General features: G+C 45.8%; 1 protein-coding gene across 2 annotated transcripts in view; it reads right to left on the bottom strand.

Annotated features, from left to right (window-relative positions):
• The window catches only part of LOC311017394 (protein bicaudal D homolog 2-like), a 40,451-nt gene that overhangs the window by 10,125 nt on the left and 2,581 nt on the right, over positions 1 to 27,745 (bottom strand). For both annotated transcript variants that reach the window (XM_084015695.1, XM_084015696.1), the window contains exons 2-7: positions 11,912 to 12,124; positions 3,477 to 3,629; positions 2,608 to 2,822; positions 1,769 to 2,015; positions 339 to 596; positions 34 to 237 (exon numbers count right to left, since the gene is read on the bottom strand). In XM_084015695.1, the coding sequence (XP_083871821.1) occupies positions 34 to 237; positions 339 to 596; positions 1,769 to 2,015; positions 2,608 to 2,822; positions 3,477 to 3,629; positions 11,912 to 12,124 (1,290 nt within the window). The remainder of the gene's footprint in view (positions 1 to 33; positions 238 to 338; positions 597 to 1,768; positions 2,016 to 2,607; positions 2,823 to 3,476; positions 3,630 to 11,911; positions 12,125 to 27,745) is intronic.

The following is a 27,745-nucleotide window of genomic DNA, read 5'->3' as shown; positions in this document are numbered from 1 at the left end:
ACCAGGATGTCTCTATATAGAGGAACATCTCACCTTGCGCAGCTCCTTCTCCAGCTTGGCCTTCTGCTCTCGGTCCGACCGGCTGCTCTTCTCCAGAGTCGCCAGCTTCCCTTCCAGCGTGGAGACGTCTATCTCCAGACGGGTACGCACCTCCTCGTAACGGGACTGGCAGGCCTGGTACTCAGTCTTCAGGGTCTTCAGCTCCTCCTTCAGCTCTCCGGCTTCAGACACGGCAACCTGGCAAAGCAAGAGCAGCGGTTGGGATGAGACAAACAAAGACACTAAGCCAAATCCCCCGATTTTAAAACCCAATCTGATATTTTGTCTAAAAGCATTACCTTGTACTTGCACTCCAGGATCTCGGGCCCGTTGATGTCCACCTCGTAGTAGTCTCCGTCCTCGTGGCTGTCGCGCTCCTTCTCGTTGTCCAGGGCCGACTGGCGCTCCTTGCTGGCCTGGAGCTTGCGGATGGCGTTGAGGTTCTCCGTGAGGCGGTTGACCTTCTCCTGATGCTCGGACAGAGCGCCGTTGGCCTGCTCCAGCTGCTTCTGGGAGTCCTGCAGCGTGGACAGCAGGTTGACCTTCTCACGCTCCATCTGAGGAGAGAGAGGAGCACAAAGGCGTCGGGGTCATTGTACAGCGCTCTCCTTTCGGCTTATCGCACGCTTTAATTCGTCGGGTAACTCGATGTCAGGCTACGCGAGGCTCATCGCCAGCAGCTCAGCATCAGAGTCGGGACGACCTTGGCGATCTGCTGGCCTGAGTTCAGCTCGGCGCTGGCGGCTCGTCTTACACTGATGTCAGCGCCGAGCTATTTCAGAAGCTGATCTGTAAATAATGAAATGCATGTCCAGGCTCATTCTTTTATTAGTGTGGAATTTAAAATGAGGATTAAATTAGCAGAAATGGAAAGTTTGATTAAGATGGTTTATAAGAAAAAAAGAGTCTGATTCTTTTTGCATGTAAGAACATATTTGGCATTTTCTACATTTGGAAGAAGGGCTTGTGGGCAGACATCCCCTCCTGTTCCTGCTGAATCCCTATTGGATGATGTCACACATTGCCGGGGACTAACGGGCTGATACCCGAGGAGCGGATGTCTCGGATCGATCGTTGAGTACCTAATCAATACAACGAGACGCGGTAGGAGACGAACAGAGTCGGGTTAAATGAGTAAAAGGAAGCCTCTTTTTGTCAGCTGCGCTCTGATTCTGGTCTGGAATCTGTGGAATGACCTGGCAGGAGGTTTCAGCAGGACTCGCCTGCCGGGTCGCCTCAAACACTTTGTCCCAGATTGAACCCCAACGGGGAGAATCATAGCGGGGCAGCACCTCAACTTTACTTTATTAACCCAGCGTCCGTGTTTGTGTTTAGAGGAAGGAATCTAAATGAAAACCTTAATCCTTTAGACCTCAGGTTTCCCCCCCTTACTTTCTGGTAACCATGGTGACCAGTCAGGCGTGGCCTTGGGACTCGGGGGGTGAAGAGCAACGCAGATGGCAGGTCCGCTGGTGCCACCACCCGCTGCCTCGCAGGCCCAGCAGAGCCTGAAGGGTGTGTGTGTGTGTGTGTGTGTCTCCCTGGATTAACTTTGCTAGAGGAGGATTTAGATCCCCAGAGCAGCCCAGATCAGGATCTACTGACTCACACCTGCAACCCACTCAAAGACACGGCCTTGTCTGTTGAATGGAGAGTTATTATTCACTAAAAGTTGATTGTAGAGGTCAGTGAGATCTTTTCATAAAGAAGAAGAAGATGAAGAACAAACCTGCATCAGCTGCTGTTTGAGCTTCTGGATCTCGGAGATGTTCAGTTCGCTGAGCAGGTCGTCCACGAGGCTCGGCGCCGGGTGGAGCGGCTCGTCCTTCTCCGGCGCCGTGATGCGGTTGTCGCAGGTGATGGCGTTGGCCAGCTTGGTGAAGCCGTTCTCGTAGCCGTGGAGCGCGTCGTCGTTGTTGGGCTCGGTGGCGGCGTCGTCGCTGAACTTCAGGCCGTCCAGAGAGATGCTGAGAGGGCTGAGAGGGAGGAAAGGTGTCATTCTGTGATGCTGACGGGGTTCCTACACCTTTTCCAAAGTCAAATTCAAGCACTTTTCAAGCATTTCCAGGTGCATTTCCATGCTTTTCCAGCCCCTTCCAGTTGTGGTAAACTCCATCTTTGTACCAATCCAATGGTCAGTATTCAGTCTACTTATTATGTCACTTGTTCATCACATTAAATGAGATGTTATTGTCCTCTAAACAACCAACATGATGTTTGGAGACAGCTTTTTACAGAAGGACCACAAATGAAAGGAAAACTAATTCCACTAACAGATCCACAGAAATATAACCACCAACTATTTTCATCATCTGTTCATCATCAAAAGGCATTTTTCATAAAGAAATGTCAGAAAATGCTGTTTTCAGTCCCTCAAATATGGAGATCTTCTTTTCTCTGTTCTATCATAGATGTCATCACATACAACACACATTTATAGACCTGTAGTCTACATCCAAGCACTTTAAAACCTTGAAAACACCACACTAAAATTCAAGTGTTTTCAAGGATTTCCCCGTACCAACCCTGTGTTTTGCTTTGTGTGTTTTTTTGTTTGTGTCTTCATACCTGTGACAAAGCGTGTCTCCGATGTTCATGTAGTGGGCGAGCTCCTTCCTCAGGGAAGCTTTCAGCTCACGCTCCGTCTTGATGGTCTCCACGGCCTCGGCCAGCTGACGCTCCGCGATCTCCTTCAGCCGGATGGCGTCCTCCAGCTGGCTGTTCAGGAACTGGGTGTCCTCCTCCAGACGACGGATCTCATGCTTCAAGCCCTCGAACTCAACCTGGAGGACGGAGGACATCGACGAGTTTAAATACAACCGGATGAGCTGGCGTTATTCAAAATCATGTTAATTTAGAAACAAATCCGCTTCATTTGCCTTTCTAATTCATTTTAAGTTAATTGGATTTGGGGAATCCTTTTTTTTTACATTGGATGCGTAAAAAGGAAGGCGCCCACTTGTGTTTTTCTTTCATGCCCTCTGTGATGAATATAGAGACGGGAATCCAAGATGACAAGAGCGTATGGGAAGAATTAGGAGCTCAGGCATAAACGCCAACATGAAATGGAGATATCCTTCTCGGAGAATCAGCCGTTTTATGTTTGTGGATGTCTCTCCTCTTTCCACTCACTTGATTACACCCAGGAAGTGTGTTTTCCACCGTGAAGTGTTACACTTCTACAAACGCCAAGCATTCTAACAAAACAAAAGGCGGCTCATCTCTTTATCAGTGGATGTTTTTATTATCCTAATTAAATCTGGATATTAAAGAGGGTCGTCTAATCAGTCGGAGACGGAGAGAGCTGATGAGTGGGAGGTGGAGGCCCTGCAGGGTGCTGATGAAACTACCAGTTTAATTAACTACTGCATGATAACCAGCAGCGAGGGCGTGTCCAGCTGCATGATTCAGACTGGCTGCAGCTCCGTCCTCCTCACCTGGCTCTGCTTGAGCACGGAGACCTGCTTCTGCAGCGAGATGTTCTCCTCCTCCAGCTCGCTGTAGTCCTGCAGCAGACGGGCCTCCCGGAACTTGTACTCCTTGATGTCGTCGCGCAGCTGATTCCTCTGGAGCTCCACCATCTGGCCGTTCTGTAGGGGGGAGACGGAGGGGGGGGAGGCGTCAGCGACCACTATTACAATCTCGTTTGAGTGTTGGAGAGAGATGGAGATTGATTGGATTTTGTTGCTTTAGTTTAAATGTTAAGTGTCACGTTGGCTCTAAATCACGCTAGATAAGGAAGGCCTCCCATCTGGTCAAACCCGGTGTGTGTGTGTGTGTGTGTGTGTGTGTGTGTGTGTGCGTGCGTGTGTGTGTGAGAGGGTGGTGCCAGGTGTCTGTCTGGGCGGTGGGCCATAAGTGTGCCCGCCTGCCAGCTCTGATGGCACCACAGAGGCTGAAGCCTACTTATCTCTCTCGTAGTGGCAGCCTTTCAATGGCCGGGAAGCACTCGGATGGTCTAATGTCCTCTGGAGGAGTTAGATGAGGCCCGGCTCTCTGTGCGGGAGGACTACTCACATGCAAAACGGTAGAAGTCACAAGTGGTGCAACAAAAAAAACACACAAAAAAAGTGTCTGAATTTCAGATAGAATTTAAAACGTGAAATTAGGACTGTTTTCAGTGCTAATATGTTGAGTGTGTGTCTGTGAGGCAATATTAGGGCTAAAGAAATTCTTAGTAGCCTCTCATATGATTCATGATTAGTTGATTTAAATTGATGTTCCTCCACAAAGAATCACAGAAAAGTGCTACTTTAAATCTGGTATTAACGGAGATGTGTTCACGTTTCTTGGAAAAATATTCATAATATCATTCATGGCATGAAAAAAAAAGCCTTAAAACGACTTTAACTACTGAAGAAACTGAACAATTAGTCGATCCTGAGGGAAAATCCTAATACCTGCAATATGACAGCATTACTGCTACTAATAAACTGTAAGTGCAGCTGGCTCTCTCTCCTGCTGTTCAGGAAAGGATTCATTCATTATATAAAAGGTCAGAGAGGTAAGATACACCCCCCTCTGAACAGAGGATCTGATCAGCCCTCCTGATCCACCCGTATCCTTAGCACCACGTCCATCGCCCCGTTTAACCCTCCTGACCGGATCATCCCAAAACTAAGGGTGAGGGGGGAAATCTGTCAGAGAACAATTAGACAATTAGACCAGTCTCTTGCCCCCCCCTTCCTTCCTCCATGTGGTCGCATCACAATCCCTGCTCTCTTGTTTCTCCAGACTGAATGCATATCAGTAATATTACTTATTGAAATAGAGCGGGTAATAAGCTGGTGGTCATCCTGATGGATAGAAAACACCCTTTTAATAACAAGAAGAGCTAATTTGTGTAACCTCCTTAAGAGTCCACATCAAAGGAGTACAGTGTAGCGGAATCTAATATTCATAACTGGTATTATTGGTGTAAAATCACCTGAAACTAAGAAGAAGAATTTTAGAGTCGTCTATATTAAATACATTTCTGGGTCTGTCACATGATGCACATTTAGGAAGTGTAATGGGAATTTTGGATGTTTGTACTTTATAATCAGAATATTTGTCAGGCTGACTCGATCCGCATCTCCTCATCTGACTGTTATGCTATGACGAAAATGAATGCCTGTTTGTAGATGATATGAACATGAGTGCCACATTGACATAAGATAATTTCAGGACTATGACGCCTGTGTTCTGTAAATCTTGACCTTGCCTGTACATCTTGTCTTTGTAAGATAGGACATGATCCGTCCTTTGGTTCCTCCTCCTTAAAAGGGAGACTGTTGTTGGACTCAGGGTCGTTCCTGCTGATTCTGAACCTTTGCATCAGAAGGCAGGGGTGACCAGTCCCTCCTCTGCAGATGAGAATACTTAGTGGAATAAACCTCGGAGAAAAAGCTGATCCTGGTTGTTGATCTTTATTGGGCAGATTCATTTTTCCACAACAGCATAAAAATACTTTCCCACTTAGTTGCACTGATAAAAAAGAGAGTCTGTAAATAAACAGATGTTTTTTTTGAATAGCTCTTATCATTCATTAATCATTAGATCTTAAATGTTGGAACTAAATGGCAGCGAATGAGTCTGAGACAGAAGTTGGGCCGAGGGCTGGGAGGCGGGGCTTAAGTAAATGCTCTATGGACACACTGTGCCTTTAAAAGGCAGCTTCCCAGTCAAACACTATTCATAACCGAGTATAGTATACAACAGTTTTATTAATTACCAACACGTCACGCTCCACATCTAATGCCACTCTGGAGACTATCACATAAAAAAAAATGATTTGTTTTTGTTGCTCTCTCTCTCTCTAGTGCGATCCCTAGCTGACTCGCCCAGAGAGGAATTCTTAACTTGATGAAGAACACGCTCCTCGTTTGCTCGGCGTAATAATTCATCAGCACGTGCAGAGCTGACGTTTGAAGGTGCATTAATATTCATCGCTGTGGGGGGGATTGTGCATGTCTAATGAGCGTGGGTGTTTGCATTACTGCATAATGCATGAGCTTACAGATCAGTCCCACCACTAAGCCTCTACGTGGTCCTGACTTCTGAGATCTGATCTAAAAAATAAAAATCATAGATTCAGATGCTCTAGATGTCAGCTCTGGACTATTAAACTACGTGTACACAATTATTATTTCATTAAGACCTTGAGTGTAATCGCGGCGCTGCTGGAGTAATCTGTTGTTTTTAAACTGAACAAAGCTGCACCAGCTGGTGGTTCAGGTCTTCTCCTGGTCCGGCTGGTCGGTGTGTGTTCGCGTCTCAGCTGGAGGGGTCAGTGCCGTTTGGTCCCGATGAAACCTGATTACTATCCTCCTCCAATCTGATTACAATGCAAACCAGCGCTTTGACCTTTCACCCAGCTTCCACGTCCTCTCTGCTGCCCTGAGCCCCTCAGAGACTGAACTCATCTGGGGTTGCATTGGCCATGTGCGACCCTGCTACAAATAACATTCAATCATGAGGAGCTCTCCTGGGAGTATCTGTAATATGTTGTGATGGTGTGTGGGGGGCCAGTTAGACACCAGGGTGTGTCCCCCCCCCCCCCCCCTGCTTGCTGTCGTCTGAACAGCTGCTTTAACACGCCCACGTACCACACACATACAGACAAGCGTGTCACCTCCGTGCTGAGTGGGTGGTTTGTACACTAAACGTTATAAACCCCATGTTTAAAAGCACAGCTATGTGTGTGCATGCATGATAAAGCATCGTTAGCTCTAACGAAGCCTCTCGTAGCGTGCTGCTGAACGTCACGAGAGTCTCACTGTCAACTCCAAAGATTTCCCTTTTTCACCATTAAACTGCTTTTGACATGAGCTCCGCTTTAAATCTCCCTAAAGCTCAGAGTCATTTTCTCAATGTGTGTTCTGAGCCGCTATTACCTCCAACAGCTCCATCGCTTAAGTTTCAGGCTTTACACACTAGTGGAGGTCAGAAATGTGCTAATGCTTCCTTAAAGAGTCATTAATAACTGCTGAGACTTTTTTTTTGTAGAAATGCATTTCTGAAAATCCATATTAACTAGCTTTATATCCTCCCGCTTGGCTCCATTGAAAGTGCTGCCCAAGAAGAAGCATTATTGATGTAGTCGCACAGACAGACTCAGTATGAATATATATTATAGATATTTATTTTCTCTCTTGAACTCCCGCTCTGCTGACCTCTACTTCCCTCTCCACGTCTCACTCCAGTAAGTAAGTCCAGATCAATACTTTAAAACCCCTTTCTCGGCTTCTCTTTCCGACACAGCTGACCTCCATTTTGCCATTTCACCATCACGACCCCCCCCCCCCCACCTCTGCATGTCTCACTCTGCCTTCAGAGACCATGTATCTGTCACAGCTGAATTCCTTCCTCCTACGCAGCTTCGGTTCCATCATATCTACTGTATCTATCAGATAAAAAGAAGAAGTCATCCACTTCTGCCTGTAAATCTAAATCTAAATGAAAATAACATAAAAACTTCTGTGTCCGGTCGGCTTTGCGTCGAGGCGAGGTCACGTCAGCCCGAGTTACATCTGACTCTAACCGAGCCGAGCACATCCAGGGATTACCAGAAATGTATCACAGCCCCCCCCCCAGTATAAGTTTAGTGATGAAGCTCCCACTGCTGCTGTCAGAGTGGAGAATGTGGGTGAAAGCAGATCTGCTTTTATCCTCCTCTTTCGCTGCGAGCCACCGTCGTTCTATTCAGACCAGCCAGACTCCATTAACGAGTCAAGGTCGCACTTTTCAATTAAAAAGTACAAAGTGAAAGGAGGCTTGTGCGTGCATGGCTGACCGTCCTTTGCCCACGGTGTGACAGTGTGAACAGACACCGGGGTGAAAGTGTGCCTGCTTGCACTCAACACTGATTTTTTTTTTAGGTCAATACTATGAGAGTGGAGGGAAGTGTGCACGTGAGCGCGTTCACACCCATTAGCTGATTTGTGTGTTTGTTGTTGTTTTATTAGGACCCATTGATCCGGGATGGAAAACCTCTTTGGTGCAGGGAGCCGGGGGGGTTAAATCAAGATGGACACACTTACAGAGCTTCCTTAAAGCCGATGGTAAAAGATGGAAATGATTAGGGGTCAATAGCAGATCTGTGTATATGAGAGACGCGCTCCTCTTAAGGGCTTAAAATAGTCATCAATCTGCCAGACGTGCCACTCAGAGGCAGCGTGCTGAAGTGGGACAGATCAGGTGATGTTGGCGCTGTGGACAGATAACCCACATATCTGGCTGTGGGTCACAGATATCAGTAGTAGTAAGCCATCACTGATCCCTCTTGGCATTAATATCACGAGAAATAATAAGGCAGTCGGCATTAAGACCCCAGAGTCCTCTAGGAGACCTGCGACATTATGATAACAGCAAACCTTCCCTGGATTCCTTTACCACTCAACTCTGACCTTTCAATAATAACAGGTAAAGCATCAGCCATAGCATTAGAATCTGAGTAGAAAGGCAATGGATACGGAGGAGGATGGCTGGCTAGTTAGCTTCGTGGCTAGTTAGCTGTAATGTTGTACAATGTTGTTAGCTGCATGGCTAGTTAGCGGCATGGCTAGTTAGTTGGGTGGCTAGTTAGCTGCATGGCTAGTTAGCTGGGTGGCTAGTTAGCTGGGTGGCTAGTTAGCTGTAATGTTAAACACTATTGTTGGCTGCATGGCTAGAAAGCTGCATGGCTAGTTAGCTGTGTAGCTAGTTAGCTGCATGGTTAGTTAGCTGTGTAGCTAGTTAGCTGCATGGTTAGTTAGCTGCATGGCTTGTCCTCCGGAGCGACTGCCCACCAGCCCATGGCACATTTCCTGTAACCAGTGTAGCATTAAAGCATGGTGGCATAAGAGCAACTGAAGTTCTGCTCTCGTATCACATCTGCTCCACTATTGTGATTGCAACACCCCCCTCCCCCCCCTCCCTCTGTCAGGTGTTTAATCCAGCCGGTTCAAGCAGCACTTCAATGAAGGGGGAAAGCTGAATGTCTGACGGCGTCACTGAGATGGAAAAACCCGATCAGTGTTTAACATTACGGTGATTGATTAAAACACCTTCATGTGTGTGCTTGTGAGGGGAAAGTGAATCATTGCTGGACGATAGGCTAAGGCAACAACATCCTGAACGAGGCAAATGTCAGAAGGAAGCACTGCAAGCGAACCGTGTGGTGACGCCGAGACGGGAACCTAATCCCGTTTATTTTACGAGTGTGACTAGAGTGTAAAGATAAGCTGAACTACACTCTGGTTTTTTTATTTTTTTAAATCTTTGGCTCTGCTAGCAGGGAGGCGACGGGGATGCCCATTCTGTGTGGATAATGGCAGCCATCACTTCTCTGGAGACATGAGATTGAATTTAATGAAGTCACGGCTGTTAGAGCGCGCCTCCCGACAACGTTACTGGCTCTTTGTGGAGGTTTAATCCTGTAGACGGCAGCGTGGCAGCGCGTCTTATCGGGGCGCTCAGGGGCGCAGCGGCGTTGGAACACCGCCGGGAGGTTTGAACATGATGTCAGAATCCAGCTGAAAACACCCGTAACTGAGTGTGAATGAACACTGTGAAGCTTCCAGATCCGATAATGAATGACATTATCTAGTGATTCATTCGGGAAAAACATGATGTCACTGAAGCTCTCGGCCTGAATTCATCGTCATATTACAGAGGAAGCCTGTCGATACGCAGGAGCAAAAAATAAATCAAAAACTCACTTTTGGGCAAACAAAAGGCAACCGTTACAGCCCAACTGTCGTTCAATCACCATCCTGGTCCCAGAGGACCACCACGGTCCACCACCGGGTGCTGAATTTACTCATTAAGCCTTTTCTCCTTCTCCTTTCGTACCATTCTCCTCGCCCCCTTTTTTTCCTCTCCCTGCTTTCTGGGTCTAATTTGTAAACCCGGGATACAAAGACCTCTTTCAGGTCCCCGTCGGTCCGGACACAATGCCAACGTCGGTGCCCAGACTCTCCCTCCATTTGCTTGCAGCACACGCTCCCTCCAAGTACCCACACAGAAGTACCATTAGGAGGGTGTCATTATCTCCCCATACATGGGGCAATTTACAATCAGGCCCCTTTTTTATCTGGCCAATTAGAGCCGGCCGGTGCAGCATCGGGGGGTTTGTGATCGTCTGCAGAAAAGCCATCATGCAACAGCAGTTACAGCAAAGCTGTAGAACAGATATGCAGGAAACATGATATATGATTTCACCAACAGGATCAGCTCTAACTGCTGGCAGGACATTTTTATAATGGTGACAGTGGCGAAAGCACATCTGGCTTTCATTACATCCAACTTATACCAACTTATATGCAGAGCTGAGCAGCAGCTGGCCTAATTATAGTGGAATTTGGAGCCTAAGTCGTTTTTTTAAAGTCCTTTTTTCACTAATCTCAAGTAAAGAAACGGCTGCTGACATCCGTCTCAAGCAGCGACTCACAGAGAAGCAGCGGTGACTCCTGCAGCTGCCTGCCAAATGACTTTAGACTCACTCAGGAGGACACCCCCGTTTTAACTCCCCCTACCCTCCCCCTCCCCCTAATTGCACTGGAATTACAAATTTGACCTGCAAAAACTGAGGAGTCGGCTAAAGATTTGGACCACTGAAGGGTTTAACTACCACGAAGTGAGAGCATTACACAGAGAGGGAGTGCTGAACCAAACTGCAGGATGCCAAATGCCGTGTTACACCCAATTCTCATCCAAAATGTCTGCATGCATGTTGTCGAAAACATGCACGAAGAAGAGCTTATACGCTTGGCGTTAATTTGGATGATTTCAGATTACCTTTCTGTGGAATAGAGGAGTTTTAGGATACTCTGGATTAGATTTTAGTGTTTTAGTTTGGGAACATATTTGTAGTCTTCTACTCTTCTAAAACCCTGCGGTCACAGAATGTGATGAACACCCTGAAGCACGTGAAGAACAACTAAGGACTGGAGCTGGTTCCTGGTGTATGTGATGTAGCATGCATGTTTAATTTAAACGAGTTGAATCTCTTCCATCTCTTCTCATACAGCTAAACTCATCAAACAAGCTGCAGCTTCAAAGTCGCGACCACCTCTTTAATATTCAATATTCCAGCCTCGACTCGGCTGTCAAGGGAGGATGGGGCCGAGAAAGGTGAGAAGCTCCCGTCAAACTCATCTCTTTTAAGTCTCTCCGTCTTTGTGTCAGACGTCTTCAAAGCGCCGCACATCTCCCACTCTGTGATCTCAACCTCACAAACATGCATGCTCCCCTACAATGAGGTCAATGAATGAACGGAAGCAGCCAGGGGGTCACAAAGTGGGGCGCAGACAATAAAGGGTTAGCATCATGCAAGTGGAGGAGAATATGAAAACACGTTTGCTGGAATGTGTGCATGATTTAGAAACGTGCCTCGGTCATATCCAGTCATTAAACAATATTAATGATTGATTATTCAGGTAAGTGCATGCTTTCTTTTTCCCACGGCCATAATTATAACTCCACCCTGCTGCATCACAATAGGACATTAGGCTCGGAGGCCAGGTGTTGCTTGGATCTGGGTGATTAGTCTCCAGCTTGGCGTGTCAGAAACCACACAACCCTGCAGTTACACCCTAAATATTACTTGGATGGTAATATCAAACGCATCGCAGTAATTATGAAGCACTAAAACATCTCAACAGGGCTTGATAAAAACAATAATAACATCGACAAACACACCCGTTGTTCTCAGTCGCTGCAGGCAGCAGACTTCCTCCGCTTCGACTTGGAAATGAGTTCATGTTCACAGTGGTGACGCAGAAAGAAAACCACGGGGATATTCCTTAAAATGACTTGGCCATGACCCTTCAAGCATCCTATGTGCCGTGTGCATTAGCAGCATGAATTGAAATGAAAACGAGGAACAGTTCTGTGTGTGTCAGACTCTTACCTCTCTCATGTCCTGTGAGATGGTGCTCAGGCGTTCGTTCTCCGACTGGGTGTTGGTGAGGATGTTGCGCGCCTGACGGAGCTCCGTCTGCAGATCCAGGACCCTCTGCTCGTAGTAGGCCTCCTTACAGGCCGACTCCTGGATCAGAGACTCCTCCCGGCTCTCCCCGTCCGCTGCCACCTTCCTGTGGTTGGAGTAGGCTTGTCCGAAGGCCTAGAGAAAACAAAACGGGGAATATGAATTTTTTTTACTCTAGAGATGTATGTAAATCAGAGGATGAAGCTATACGAGGACAAAGGTTTGCTTTGTGATTCAGCTGTTTTTAAAAGTGACACTAATCTCTTTTATTGTGGTTCAGCTAAGGACTAAGGGCTGGAAAACCTCCCCAAAATACCGCCGTCGCCGTCGGAGATAATCAGTGTGCCTCCATCTGGGCTGTATCATCATCCCCCCCCCCCCCCCTACAGCCAAGATGGGCCGCCCCTCCACGTGGTGCTCTGCAGTGACTCTGCAGATGGAAAAACCACGCAGCAGCAGCAGAAAGTAGAGCAAACGCTGCCTAGCGTCTGTGTGACGATGAGAGCTTCTAATGCTTTAATGCCGTCGGAGATCATAGCAGAGTACGGCGAGGTCAACAGATTTTATTGATTTTTAATGGATTTGCCTGAACGGGGATGAAACTGAAGATTAAATAAGGTCTCAGTTCACAGTTGAAAAGGCTGAGGTCGGTCGTGTAGTTTCCACATTAAAGATAGTTTCGTTATAAGTAGTGCCGCCTTAACTTTGACCTTAATTTGTTAACGGCCTGCGAGGCGGCAAAAATGTGAGCAAACAGAGACGGACAGAGAGAGAGAGAATCTAGGTTAGGGACACTCTCTCTCTCTCTCTCCCCACCTCCTCATATAATAATCATCTTCTGATTACAAGATCTCATCTGCAATCCGGGACCCACCAGTGATCTCATGGAAAACCTGATTCTCATCTCGCCTCACAGCTCGAGTGCAGGAGCTAATCTGAAATCACCTGAGGCCTCCACCTGACCTGGTTTGCAGCTGCAGTGCTCTCTCTCTCTCTCTCCATCTCTCCCCCTATCTGCCTCTCTCTCTCCCCCATCTCTCTCCTTATCTGCCTCTCTCTCTCCCCCATCTCTCTCCTTATCTGCCTCTCTCTCTCCCCCATCTCTCTCCTTATCTGCCTCTCTCTCTCCCCCATCTTTCTCTCTCTCTCTCTCTCCCCCATCTCTCTCTACCCATCTCTCCCCCATCTCTCTCCTTATCTGCCTCTCTCTCTCCCTCTCCCCCATCTCTCTCTCGCCATCTCTCCCCCATCTCTCTCCTTATCTACCTCTCTCTCTCCCCCATCTCTCTCTCTCTCCCCCTCTCCCCATCTCTCTCTCCCTCCCTCCCTCTCTCCCTCCCACCCACATCTCTCTCTCCCTCCCTCTCCCTCCCTCCCACATCTCTCTCTCTCTCTCTCCCACCCCCCCCCCATCTCTCTCTGACCTGCTGCCCTCTCACATCTGCACGTGACTGGATTGTGGATTTCCCTCCGTTTTGACTGCATATGGAGTTAATCTCAGTAATTCCTTTAGAGAAAGAAAAATCTGGAAATGTGCATTAGTCTCTCTGGCCTACTTGCAGGATTTACAGTAGACTGAATGTAGGAAACTATTTCAGTGGGTCAAAGGAAGCGCGTGACATCGCGTCTCATGCCGGGCGGCGCCTGCGGGAGAGATGGCGATGCGGCGACTGTGAACAGATAAAGCCTCACGCTGGGACGCCATGTTGCTTTATTTAGAACTGCAGCGACATGAGGAACCTCGTCAAACCACACAGCAGCACGTCTGCTTATTTATAAAAGAATGTCACAAGACTTTACAACTGATGTCTGACGACATTTTTAACCAGCTGCAGCAGATCAAATACCGACTGAGCCAACAACACCCTGAAATGAGAAATAAATCAGACACTATTCACATTTTATGTTATTCATATATTATTTAAGCTTTGTTTGAGCTTCTCCTCTGTGATGATTTGCTGCTGCTATGTGTTAAACGTAATACCTTTGGGTTTGGGAGAAGAAAAAAACAAGCAACTTGTAGACATTATTCATGTTCAATTATGCACTGTTTGAACATGCATAATTGCACTGTTTACAGTTCCATTTGCACCGTTTTAGTGTTCTTACTTATGACTAACATCCTGCCTTTTAAATGACTTTGTTTTTATACTTTTGGCATTCTGTGGACAGCAAAAGAAGAATGTCATTGTACAGGGAATTTCTTTACTGTGCATATGACAATAAACCCTTTGAATTTACCTGCCATTTAATGGACCAAAAAAACCCAGATCAATCGAGAAAATTGTATGCAAATGAATTAAAAAAAGTTAGTTTCCACCCAGCAACACATTAACTGGACCTGTTTGTATCATAGAACAGCAACACAAGATCAGCATATATATCTAGTAGACGTGGTGCTCCAACCAATGAGAGCGGCTTCAGACATCTTCAAACCAAGGTTGATATGGTTGATTATTGGCAGACTGTCCATAAACAAATTCTAGATTAAATATCTGTTAATAAATGTCCTCACACCTTCCCCTCCTCTCCAAACATCACACCACCAATCAGCAGGAGATGGCATTTGATTAGAAAGTCACAGCGATGGGATTAACCCAATCAGACACTCGGGGGAATCCCATCATTATAATCTTGCTGTATGGTAGATATGGAAAGGACTCTGATCAATCTGATCTCGGAGTCCTTCAACCCCCCCCCCCCCCCCCCCCCCGAGCCAAAACCCCCTCTGACCCGAGGCCTTTAATCTAAACTCCCCAAGCGTGGGTTTAGGCTACTTTTAGGGAGGAGGCTAAATTGGGGACGCACGCGACCAAGCCAGTAATCCCACATCGAGCTGCCCACCCCAAATTATAATTCATCTTTTAGCTTGCCATATGTTACATAGGAGCGTGGATTATTAATCTCTTGTAAAGCTAATCAAAGGCACGTCTGTAGTCATTAGCACGCTGTCTGGACTGGATTTGCCCTACAGAAGGCTAACGCTACATAAGGAAAAGTCAATAATTCAGGAGATTTAGCCCTCTATGGAAGCTGATTCCAGATGAGTGCATCCACGAGGGGGTTCACGAGGTCAAGACCCCCTGCTGAGCTGGTCTTTGTATACGGTGGGCTGTCATGTGGGGATCAAAGCACGGAATCACTGATCAAAAGCATCGCGTGATTGAGGTGGATTGATTAAAAACGAGATCTTCTTTCTTTCTTGTTTTTTTTCCTCTCAGCCTTCAGAGTGATTTTCATTCCTTTCCAGAGGATCTGATTCCCCGAGTCATAACACGAACACATGGGCACGTTACATGGGTGCATGGGTGCAGACTAATTAAAGGGAGGGTGTGGTTAAGCTTTCATTTTTTAACTTAAAAAAAAAGGTACAGCCGACAACAAAACAGTGGTTTCTCTGGGAAGGAGGGTGTTAAACAGTCGGCTCGCTTCCAGCTAAGCAAGTGTTGCTACGGCGATCTGACTGTTTGAGTTCTAAGCCTGTTGGAACATGATGTATAATTGTTGCATTTGTTCTCCAATTTCGACCAAAGACACAGGGCCGAAGTAAGAGAGAGGCTAAGCCCCGCCCCTTCCCGTGGACCACCTTTTAAAATATGTCGGATCGTAAACGTCGAGAGACAAATACTTGTTTGATCCCATTTGAATCGTGACAAGAATTACACAAGATACATTTTTGCAATACACGAAAGTGGCATTTTATCGTAAAAACAGTAAAATAATTCTCGTGAACTACTATGCGTTTCGTACCAGGATGTACCCACGCGAACAACAAGTCAAGCTTGTTCTTTAGCTTCCCGGCTGATAAAAACAGTCGCTGTATAAAAAAAATCAGTTAAAATAACATTCAATTTGTGAATGAAACACGGTTAAGTTACCTAGCTAGCTAGCTAGCTAGTAGGGGTGGGCAAAAAAATGTATTCAAGTAAAAATCGCGATTCTTATTTTCTAAGATTCTAAACCGATCCATAACATCCAAAAATCTATGTTTTTGTTTTGTTTTTTTTAATACAAAAAGTTTGTGCAAGTTAAGCATGAATGTAATATTTGCTCTTAGATTTGCCTTTTTTTGTTTTAATATATTTGTTATCAGTTTTAACTTTACAAACTTTAAAAAAAATGAATGCTCTCATGCCATAATTTGCCACATCACCTTTATTAGCTCACAGAGGACCGGAGTAGATCCTGAAACATCTACCAATTCAAAAATCTATTCGGAAACTTTTGAATCCAATGACCGTGTTGGTGACGAACATTATCTATCACGCAAAGCTAAACTACGACACACCTTTCTCAGATGACAAATCATCTTTTACACATGTGATATTCATGGCACAAGTCAAACGGGGACCACGAAACAGGATTTGTCTCGTCATCGTTGACTCTTTCCCAAATAAGGCCTCATGGGGGACACCAGACGGGAGGGACTCGGCTCCTGCCTAATGCTAAACACTGGCTTCTAGAAGGTTCAACACCTAACATGGTGACGGGCGTTTAAAAGCAGAGAGAATGTAGGTTGAGGAGTTCACTGCTCACAATCCTCCTTCTCTGATCCTCTGAGTCAAGATCACGGGTAGCAAACCGATCGATGCTGCCGGTCTCAGAGGCCCTGTGGAGCTCCAGCAAGCCGCATTCAAAGGGTCTATTTTCAGTGTTTTTTTGTGGGAATAGGGAGCAGGGAGACATGTATCCAGAGATAACAGTCCTGCAGACCCTCTGGGTTAGGGAGAATATAAAAAACACACTGGATACATTCAAGGTAAGAAGCCGGGAGGATTTCAATCAAAAAGAGTGAGACCTCCTGAAAAGCTTTGTCTTAAGACTGAAACCCAATTAAGGAAACTCTGGATTTGAGACTTCTATCTGCGGTCCGTCTGTAATCATCTCACCGTTAAAGCCTCCATTTAGCCTCCTGTGGTCACACAGCCTGCATTTAATAGGAAAAAAAGAAGCAATGCTCGCTGCAGCAGGAGAGACAGACTGAAACAGGATCAGCCAGACAGCTTCTTTGTTGCAGAGTCAGACTGAAAGAAGCTAATCTTCGCCATAGAAGCTAACCAGAGCCTTCTGCTCATTTCCTAATGATTTATACATCCTCAGGATACAAGGAGGAAAAAATAACGGTAAATAAAATCTGCATACTGAGGGGGGACACATTCAAATCTAACAGGACAGAAAAGCAAAAAGACATAACGCTGACATGATAACCAGGTCACAGCGGAGCAACGCCTGCTTAAAATACCAGACGACACACCCTCGAGATGCAGTAATGTGATACGAGCAGGCATTTGGCAGCAGTGGGCCGATGGAGATCTTCAACTCTCTGCAGCTGCATTCTTGTGCTGTGAACAATACAACCGCTATGTCAATTAGATCTATTCAGTTAGTCATACAGATGGTGAGTGTTGAGCCTGGACGCGCTGAGTAGGGCCCTTTGAAATCTCTTCATTTTTTTTTAATTCTGTGTTTTTTCCCATGAACATTTTTCTAAATTCTGTGTTTTTTCCCATTAAAATGTTTCTAAATTCTGTTTTTTCCATTTAAATTTGTCTAAATTCTGTTTTTTCCCATTAAAATGTTTCTAAATTCTGTGTTTTTTTCCATTTGAATTTTTCTAAATTGTGTTTTTTCCATTTAAATGTTTCTAAAATCTGTTTTTTCCATTTGAATTTTTCTAAATTCTGTTTTTTCCCATTAAAATGTTTCTAAATTCTGTGTTTTTTTCCATTTGAATTTTTCTAAATTGTATTTTCCCCATTTAAATTTTTCTGTATTCTGTTTTTTCTATTAGAATTTTTATAAATTCTGTAATTTTCCCATTTGAATTTTTCCAAATTATGTTTTACAATTTAAAAGCATTTTTCCATCATATGGTGTCTAATCAGGTGGTCGATTAATCTATATTCAATACATCAATAAGAAAATATGAGAAATTTATTGAAAAAACATTCTAATAGTTCAAATTAGAATCCCTCGCCATTCAGACACCGTGCAAATGTTCATAAATATGTAAATATATAATAATATATAATATAATATAAGTATATGTGCAATCATTATGGAGTCACAATGCTTAAAATCATGACTTTTCTTTTCTTTCTGTTTAGGTGCAGTGACATGCTTATAATGAGAGGGAAACCCTCAATTTTGATAAATTGTATCCAGATTTTGACAAATTTGACTAAATTCTGCGCTTTAAAGTTAGTGTTGAGGGATATCGTTGCAGCGGAGGAGGAGGAGGAGGAGGATGAAGAGGAGGAGCAGGAAAGGAAAAAAACCAACACTAAATGATTCTTGTGCATGTGAGTCACAGCTCACGTGGAGTCAGTTAGTGATGATAAACAGAGACTCGCTCTCTTTGGCCTCGTTTCCATCCGTCTCTCTCTCAATATCTCGACTCTGCAGTCGAGAGAGAGAAGGCACAGATTGCCTAAAGACTATATTTAGCCCTCTATTATCAACTCCTCATAATAAAGATAACTCGAGGCACGAGTGCTTTCCCACAACACATATATGACCTCACACTACATTTATTTCTTTAGGGAAACATCAGCGTTCTGTTTCACATGTTTCTGAGAGGAATGCTCTCTGTCACGTGTCGTGAACTCATGCATGTCAGAGCCAGAAGCCGATGACACTTCTAATGAGTAACAGAGACGCTAATCATTCACTTCAGACTTCACTCTTCAGCGAGCCGTAAATTGAAAATTCCCGTTCATCCCTCGACAAAATCCGTGGAGGTTACGATGGACTCTCCACGGGGTTTGAATTTCACAGCAAATCTCAAGCAGGGATTTATGTCTATGGAGAAAACTGTGATATTTAACAGTCATACCAGTATATGTGCCAAACAAACAGAAGGAGAAAGAAGGAAATATAAAGCGGTGAGAGTAAAAAGGAGGGAGGGAGGTTAGCTGTTGGCACTGAGCCACAATGATTCACTGCAGAGAGCCGTCGGGGTTATTATTCTCACACACGGGCCTGGACAATTTCACACACACATCCCACATTTTCCAATTTTCCCAGCATGCCCTGCGGTGGTCAGCCATACTGCAGCACCTGGTGTTCTGCCGTGTTGAGGCTCGCTCGCTCCTCCAGAGATAAAACGAGGAAGAGGCGAGCGTTGTCAACACGTAGAAAACCGCACGCCAGAGGCAACGAAAAGACACTACCGAGAAAAATAACCACATGTGGGTTCACAAGACTTTTTAAGAAAAGAGATCATTTTGCCTCGAGTGTACCGGCTGAATGTTACGCTCTCGTGGTGAGACTTTGAGGGCGTGAACTTCCGAAAAACAACCACAAGTCTGATCCAGATTGTGGATCTCCTGAGCTGCAGGGCCGGACGGGGAAGGAGAGTATAGATGGGATGGAGCTATTGGGGAGAAGGTAGACCCATGCAATTAAATCACTCACACACACACACACACACACACACACACACACACACACACACACACACACACACACACACACACACACACACACACACACACACACACACACACACACAGGACTCTGGGTACGAGTGATGGACTAATCAGACTCAGGAGGGCCTTTACACGCCTCATGACCAGAGCGGCCTAATTAGGCTGCAGTGATACAAAATATCTACATATGCTTCCCCCTGCTTCCATGATTACACGCTAGTTAGTGTTTCCATCAGATCCGACGCTTCATGTTTTATTCTGACTTCATCCATGATCAGAAGTCAGCGTTCAAACAGCTTCTTTATATTCCTCACGCGTCAAAAAGACAGAAGCTGGAGAGAATATACCTCCTAAAAGGAAAAAGGTAAGACACCTGCAAAGAGAGGACAGTTAATCCGCCCACTGCCATTATAGTGTCAGCCTGGAGGGGTTTAGGAGGGGGGGGGGGGGGGGGGGGGCTGATGGACTGGCTCCTGTTATTACAAGGTAAAAACAGTCATTATGCCTCCAGCAGAGAGCTGAGGAACCCGGGTCTGCACACGGTTTATACAGACTTCACTGTATAATGGGCAGCTTTTACATGCTGCTGGGTATTATAACTTATAATAATAAGAAAATAGAATTCACTTCTAGTCTAGAAACAAACCTCTTTTTTTCCATTTACAGAAAAACAGTTTCCTGAGAACGCTCGTCTCGACTCTCCTTCAGTATTTATTCTCATTTTAATCACAAGGAAGCATCTGTTTAGCCCTGGCTGCTTATTGGCTCTATTGTTCATTTGCTAAAGCGGCCACAGAATGGAGGTAAGAGCCGGCGTCTCGGGGGGAGAGCAGGGATCGCATCATCATCTCAGCGTCTGAGCCGGACTCGCCGTTCGTATGGCGGTGAATGTTCCCCACCGAGGCGTTCGCCAGCTCCGTCGTTTGCAATGCAAACTCGGCCTTATCTGCTCCGTGGCTGGATGAGATCTCCCAGGTCCACGCGCCTGCACCCCCCAGGGGGACGGCCGTCGTTACGGTTATGATGCCAATTACAGGGGCAGAGTGGCGAGGCGGCCGTGAAGAGGCAGATACACGGACACAGATGGCGGTTTGAGAACTTGGACCAGCACAGATTGCTCTCCTCCCTCTTCCTCTGGCAGCAGCCCTGCTCACCAGGTCCCGTCTCATATTTGAAATCCGTCCTGACCATCATGCTTTTCATGATTTTAGTTTTTTTTTTTGCTGTTGGCTATCCAGCCAAGCCTACATCAGAGTAAACAAGCAATAAGAAAGGTCTCTATTAAGTGTGTATTTCTGCATATTTCCCAAAAGGGCGCCTTGTGGAGCTTTTTACATACGACCTCCACAGCTGAACGGCCTCTTGCTGTTACCAACACACATGGCCGCGGAGGGGAGCAGCTGCAGCCAGGCTTACATATAAACACACACACACACACACCCACACACCCACACACACACACACACACACACACACACACACACACACACACACACACACACACACACACACACACACACACACACACACACACACACAATTTCCTTCCCAAGTCCAAGGTCAGGTTTACAGGAAGCAGCGGGAGGGTGAAGATGTTTTGACAGTATTTTATAAATCAAACCCACAGCCTGCCGACATTTAACCTCAACGTTAATCATGTTGTTACATTCATGCTGTATGTGAGACCCTGATGCATTGCCCCCCCCATCTCATCCATTAAGTGTTGAGACACGTCCAATCAATCAGGGTGAAGCATTGACAGGATGGGGGGAGGGGTTTTCCCCATCTAAGGCACGCGTTGCCTCCTGAATACAACTCGTCGTTGCTCCCTGATCAAATCTTCCTCCGCTCACAAACAAAGCTGAAGGTATCTCCTGATCTGTTTGTCTCCGTCCCTAACTCCCCTCTCTTATCGCTCCATTCAAACCCAGACTACGGTCTCTTGGGCAGGTCCTGCCCCCCCTCCCCAGGCCAGACGGAGACTGGTGGCCTCCCTTCCCCATTGGCAGTGATTAAATCCTGTATGTGACTGCACGTTCTCCCTACCAGAGAGGTTAAACCTGAGGTCACGGTGGCGAAGCTGTCCATACGAGGCCGTGATGGATCATATCTGTGTGCTCAGACTGAAAAAGGGAGAATTATGGACTATGGATTGTATTACAATCATTCATTTCTACATTAGCTTTACATCTCATGAATAGATGAAACATAATGCCCTGCAGGAAAACAGCAGATACATGTGTTTGCATAAAGAAAGAGCTGGTTATTCTCCATTTAAAGTCCCGGCTCTTTAAACTCATTATGCCAGCTGATAGACCCCCCCCCCCCAATTCTTCCATTTTTAAAAGGAGCTGGTTCCCACAGGAATGCCCCTCCCCTCCAAAAACCCTCTCCCTTTCACCCCCTTTTTCCTCAAGGACCCCAGAGAGAGAGACTGGCACCCATCCAATTAAAACCCCCTCCTCTCCTCTGAGCCCCAAAACTATAATGTTGTTATTGCTGTACAGGCACCCCCCCCCCCCCTAATACAACTCCGTCTTCTTATCTCCCCTCCCTTTCACACCCTTTTTTCCTATTCCCAATGCCTCCCTCTCTCGCTCGCCTCTGTTCAACCGAGCCTGAGTGGTTCAAAGCGTGGGCTCCCTGAGACTGGGGGGGAGATCCAGACCCAGAGACCCAGACCCACTAGCCTATTTCCAATGGGAGCCTGGGGAAGGAGGAGGAGGAGGAGGAGTGGGTAGTGCAGATAGATTGTAGACGACATGTTCTCCAACTCTGCTGTGGTGCTGAACTTAAAACCCCCAGGGTGAAAGGGGACAACCCTTTGAAAAATTGGGGTTTGGTTTGAACAGATATTGAGACCAGGTTTTAAGAATCTGCCCTCTGGTCTAATTAATTTAGGATGGGAGATTGGAGGCACCACTCTGCCTGTTAAGGAGGTAATTGAGGACAGTGAGGACTCTCAGAGGAACCAGAGAGGGCCGTGCCTGTAAACAGAGAACACTATCCCATCCCTGATCTCAACCCGGCCCCTCGGGACAAGACTGCAGAACAGAACTACTTCTTTCAGTGGGAGGATGTGGGTGTCATAGCCCTTTGGATATGTATGCACCTAGAGGTGGGGACGGGGGGGGGGGGGTCAGCCGCCATCTGTCCAGCAACCACAAGCTTTTTCAGGAGACCATTAAAAGGAGATCAATATGTGTGTCGCTCTAAATGAGCAACATCTATACATAATTTTATTTTTCTTTAAAAAAATAATAAATAAAAAAATATTATTATTATTATATATACCTACCTATATATATATACATATACATATAGACATACACATGCCACGCACTCATACACACAAACGTGTTTTTTAACCACCTACGGACATGAAAAAAAATAGTGATGGGCAGCTTTTGAGGCACAAAACAATAATGTAGTGTGAGCAAACTGAATGTCCGTTTCCGTCTCCGTTGCCGTGGAAATGGCCAGAACGTTGTGAGGAAACGCAGCATAATGAGCGCCGGTGTTAACACAGCGGGGGTGAAACCTCAGACTGTGACATTCCTCTCATTATAAATCATCCGTATTGTTGAGACCTTCGTCCTCGGTGAACGGAGGTGACGGAAGCCTGATGGACCTCATGTGGTCATTTCCTCTGATCCACTCCAAAAGAGATTCAAACTGATACAGAAAACATATTTCATATGCTTCCTATGTGCTATTAAAAGCCAGAAGCCTCACAAGTAAACAGGAAGCAGAGCGATAGGAGGGGGGGGGTTCATTTCAATAGAAGGAAGAGGAAAGATTCGATGGGAGTCCTTATGGTTGCAGGAAACCCATTTAAAGCCATTTATTATCCCAACACAGAGCCATAAACACACAGGTTTAGGAAGGTTTGTGGGCAATGTGATACAGCCCACAGCCTTTCATCTAGACTCAAAGGAATGACTCAGACAAACTTCTCTACCCACATGCCTCGCTGATTCATGTGTTCATATAATAAACCACTGTCTCAGAATAAAGACAACCCTGCTTTGAACCCTTTAAGCTGACGTTAACTAAACCAAAACGCTGGTTCTCAGGCCTCAGGGGAAACTGGACCACGTGCTCCAGTGGGAAAAAAATAAGAGTATCTATCTCAGATGATGTAACAAACATAGTCTTGGGTTACCAAAAGCTATACAGTAAGGTAGTATTACTGTGGAGCACACTTATACCTAACACAGAGGCTGGTGGGGGTTTTCCAACACAGACCATAGCCATTAAAAAAAGCCTAATTTAATTAATTCAATTTCATGACAAACCCACATAAAATATCCATTTGTGGTGCTAAAAGGAAAGCATTAGTTTTAACCAGTTGGTGTACAAAATGGGATGCAAAGAGACACAATGAAAGTTCACAATAAAGCCAGCTGGACATGCAGGAGGGATAAGCAACCAGCCAACCACGTGCACACACTTCGGCTTCTTCGCCGACAGATTTATACCCGTTTAAAGTCATGCTGCAGGACTGGCCTATTGCCTGAATGAACCACGTCTTACTGTCGGAGGCACGCTGCCATTACTATGACCTCATCCTGCTGCTTTCAGCCCCGACGGACTCCTGCCTGATCTGGTCCCCGGGACTTCAAGTAATTGGATTACGCTGGAGGAATCATGACCCTGCTGGGCTGCCATACAGCTTCTCTACGTGCACCTTTGACTTCCGTGAATGTTTTAAAGCGATCTTTGTGAACTAGGGGGTTAAATGTCACTGTAGGCTTTGCAATACGGAGAATTGAGCACAATAAATATCCAAAATAAACCACTTTGTTGCTGAGTTTCTCATGGACACACTTTATTAGCTAATAGCTTTTCCTGCAGCCAGAAGCCGGTTTCTCAGAGGGGGCCGGCTGATGACGCACCCAATTACATTAGACAACCCCCCCTCGGGCGGTCAAGGCTGGGATCCAGAGGCAACAACAAACTGCTGCATACCGAGAGTACTGAACACACAGACATTGTTTAAGCAATGCATTTTTTCCTTTTCATTTGCACACACTCTGCACAAACACTCTTTACACCACGAAGCATTCCAAGCAGCCCAAACAATCTACCCCAACAGCCCTCCACTAATGCTCCAGAGTAAATGAGGCCTCTGCTTGACCTGTGCATGGATGCTACTGATGGTATTTTGCTTATCTGAGTAAAACACAATCCCTTAAAATCATTACGGATTAACCTGAAACTGGGCGGAATGATTCTTTCATTACTCTGCAATACCATATGGTCGGCCTTCTGTTATACACCAAACATTAGTCTACAGGCCTGATAGTGATCAGAGATCAGACTAGGCTCGGCGCTGGCAGCCACCGGAGTAGGCCACTGGATCAGGACCTGGCCAACAGGGCACCTGACAAGTCTCCTCACAAGCCTCCTTACCCCCCCAGAGTCCACCGCCCTGTCCACCGGCTGCAGCAGCTGCCGGGTTTGACCGAGGCTGGCAGACTCCCAGACCGCCGTAAGCCCCGTGCATAGCGGCTGGGATTCATCCTCTTAGGCCCAGAGGGCAGGGGGATTTAGGACTTTATTTAGTGCCATTTAGAAAAGATTACCCCTTAACTGCAGACTTGCCGTCCAGCAAAAGACTTTATTGATAAAAAGAATACCCCAAACAATGGTTAAAGGTTTAGTGTACGCTAGACTGACAGCCCAGTAAAATAAGACAATTATTGAGTTTCGGGAGCTTTTAGGAAAGGCTTTGAGTTTGTGATAAGACACAAGAACGTCTAAAATACATGAGAAAAGAGTGTTTGAGCAGCTGTTGATGAAGCATAGCTTCGTGTGACGATCCAATCATTTGATTTATTTATAACTCGTCATATACGGGACCAGGTGGGTTTTGTGTCCTTGTATTTTCTACTGACCTCCAATCAGCATCCAACCCATTTAACACCACAGAGAGGGCTTAGAGTCCCACCAGATATCTTTGTTTGAGGACATTGGGATATATCCTTTAGTGATCTGCCATTTCAAAAGGGGACAAAGGTGGCCAATCCTTTCAAACGGGGACCCACAATGGGACGCCTCTCTCACTCTCCTTTGTCACACACTGTTCTGTTGGCATTTAACCCTCTCTTCATCTGTGACACCCAAGACCCGTTAACCCCAGTCGGCTCAGAGACACAAAGGGGCCGGCGAGCCGAGCACAGAGACCCCAGGTTTCACTGAGCTTAACAATATTTTACGGTTCCGATTGTCTGGTTGAATTCCACAACGCGGGTCCACAGCTGCTGCTGCACCGACGGGAGCTCCGCAGGGCAGGATCGGGGTCCGCGTGGGACCGGGTGACTTCGGAGCCCTTCTCGGACACTCAAGGGCCTGAAGAGCTCCAGGCCTTTATTTTAAGACTGTAGTCCGACAAAAGAAAGAACCGGATGTCTTTGTGGCCACTGTGGTCTTTAGGGACAGACTGGGCATGATGGAACGATATTTAATGTTTCATGTCTAAATTATCCTGGCCAAATTTACAATATTATCAGGATAATCATAAAAATGTGTTGAATAACACTAAAACATACTGGAATCACTTCATATTTAGTTATGAAACTAATTTTTTTTTTTGCATCAAAGATAAGACGACTTTTCTTAGTGAACATCCTTTTTAGTGAAAAATAATCAAACAATTTAAATATAAAGTCTCGCTGCATAAATAAAGGATACATTCATTTTTTATCTTGTATTTTTAAATATTTTTATATTTTTTCACTTCTCTACCATAACAGCAAGCTAGCTTCATCAAGTTACTATTATTACGATAATGGAAATTCTTTATTAATAATTATTATGAGCAGGTTTTTTTATATCGTCCCATCCCTGACCCAGACTACACACAGGAGCCAGCACTTCCCTTCAAGACCTGCATTAACAGTGCAGGTGTGTGGCCCCTAATGTCACCTGTGACTGGCTTAGCTTAAGAATATCAACAACAGCTGAGGGACTCTGCAGTGTGATGTCATCAGCGACCTCACCTCGTGACTCTGCCACCTGCATGAGAACGGGGGGGAAAGTCCAAGCAGCCTTATCCATATCTCCTCTCCACGAGGGACGCCTTTATCAGAGCACAGTCTTTATCAGAGCACAGTCTTTATCAGAGCACAGTCTTTATCAGAGCACAGTCTTTATCAGAGCACAGCTTATCGTGTACAAAAACCAGCTGTGTGACATAAGCTATAATGTACTGTGTGTAAAAATGATTTGGGGAAGTGTTGCATAATCGCATAGCAATGCAACGATTGGGGGAAGTGGACATATAAAGTCATAGCAGTCTCTGCAGGAGGCAGCATCAGGAGGCAGCGGGCCAAGTGACTCACATTCACCGTACAGCACCAGGCAGCAGATGGACCTCTCTAGACCGGATGCAAACCCATCAACTAGGCTATACACGTGTTGCTCGACAACTTTACAACTTGCACAGAAGGTCGGACACAATAACCGAATGGAAGAAAGCCTCGCCGGAAACAGCTGGTAGTTAATGGCGATATTTTTCTGGATTCATATTTTTCCCCCAAAAATTTGCAACTTTAAATAATGAATACTGTCGGACATAGAAAGCTTTTAAAAAGACATTTTTGTGATAAATCAACAAATATTTTTTCCACAAATCCTCCAAAATGTTGCTGTTGAGGCTTCAGGGGGTCAAACGGGGGATGTCGGACCCCCGGAGACCCACTGTATTTCACACAAAAACACATAAAAAGGTGACTATCATTAAATACAGTCACATCATTTTCAGTGGAGTAAAAAAAGACGGATAGAAAGAAGAAGGATATCGACAGGCTGTTGCAGAAACAGACAATGCATCGCGCCAACGGCCGTGACACATATTACACAAATACTACTACCAGCCGACGCCAAAGCATATATTCTTCTAGCTGTGAGCTGATCTCTGAGCAGTCGGCGACCAACACACTCAGGAAGCAGCACCTGCTGAGGAGGCAACCACAGCTGCTCAAATTAAAGGCGCAGGGCTGCCCCGTTACTAGGCAACAGCACAGAATTCCTCCATCTTCCTGCCTCTCGAGTATGTGGGGGTGTGTTTCAGTGCAGTGAGAGGGAAGTTTGCTCGCTGTCATGATGATTTCTGACTGGCTGTTTACATCCAGAGGGAGACAAAAGGAGTAGAATGTGAGCATATACATCCTGAGAAAATACACGTGTTTTTTATGGTGTGTTTGTGCATACCAGAGAGCGAGGGAGAGGTTTGGAGTCCCTACACTGTAAACATCTCCCAGACAATCTATTCCAACAGTCCAAGGGATCAGAAAGGAAAGAGATACCCATCAGTGTAAAG

This window comes from Eutrigla gurnardus (assembly GCF_963514095.1).
Source record: "Eutrigla gurnardus genome assembly, chromosome: 8".
In the NCBI taxonomy this organism is placed as follows: Eukaryota; Metazoa; Chordata; class Actinopteri; order Perciformes; family Triglidae; genus Eutrigla; species Eutrigla gurnardus.
Note: the sequence above shows the minus strand (reverse complement) of the source record. Positions and strands in the feature narration are given on the sequence as shown.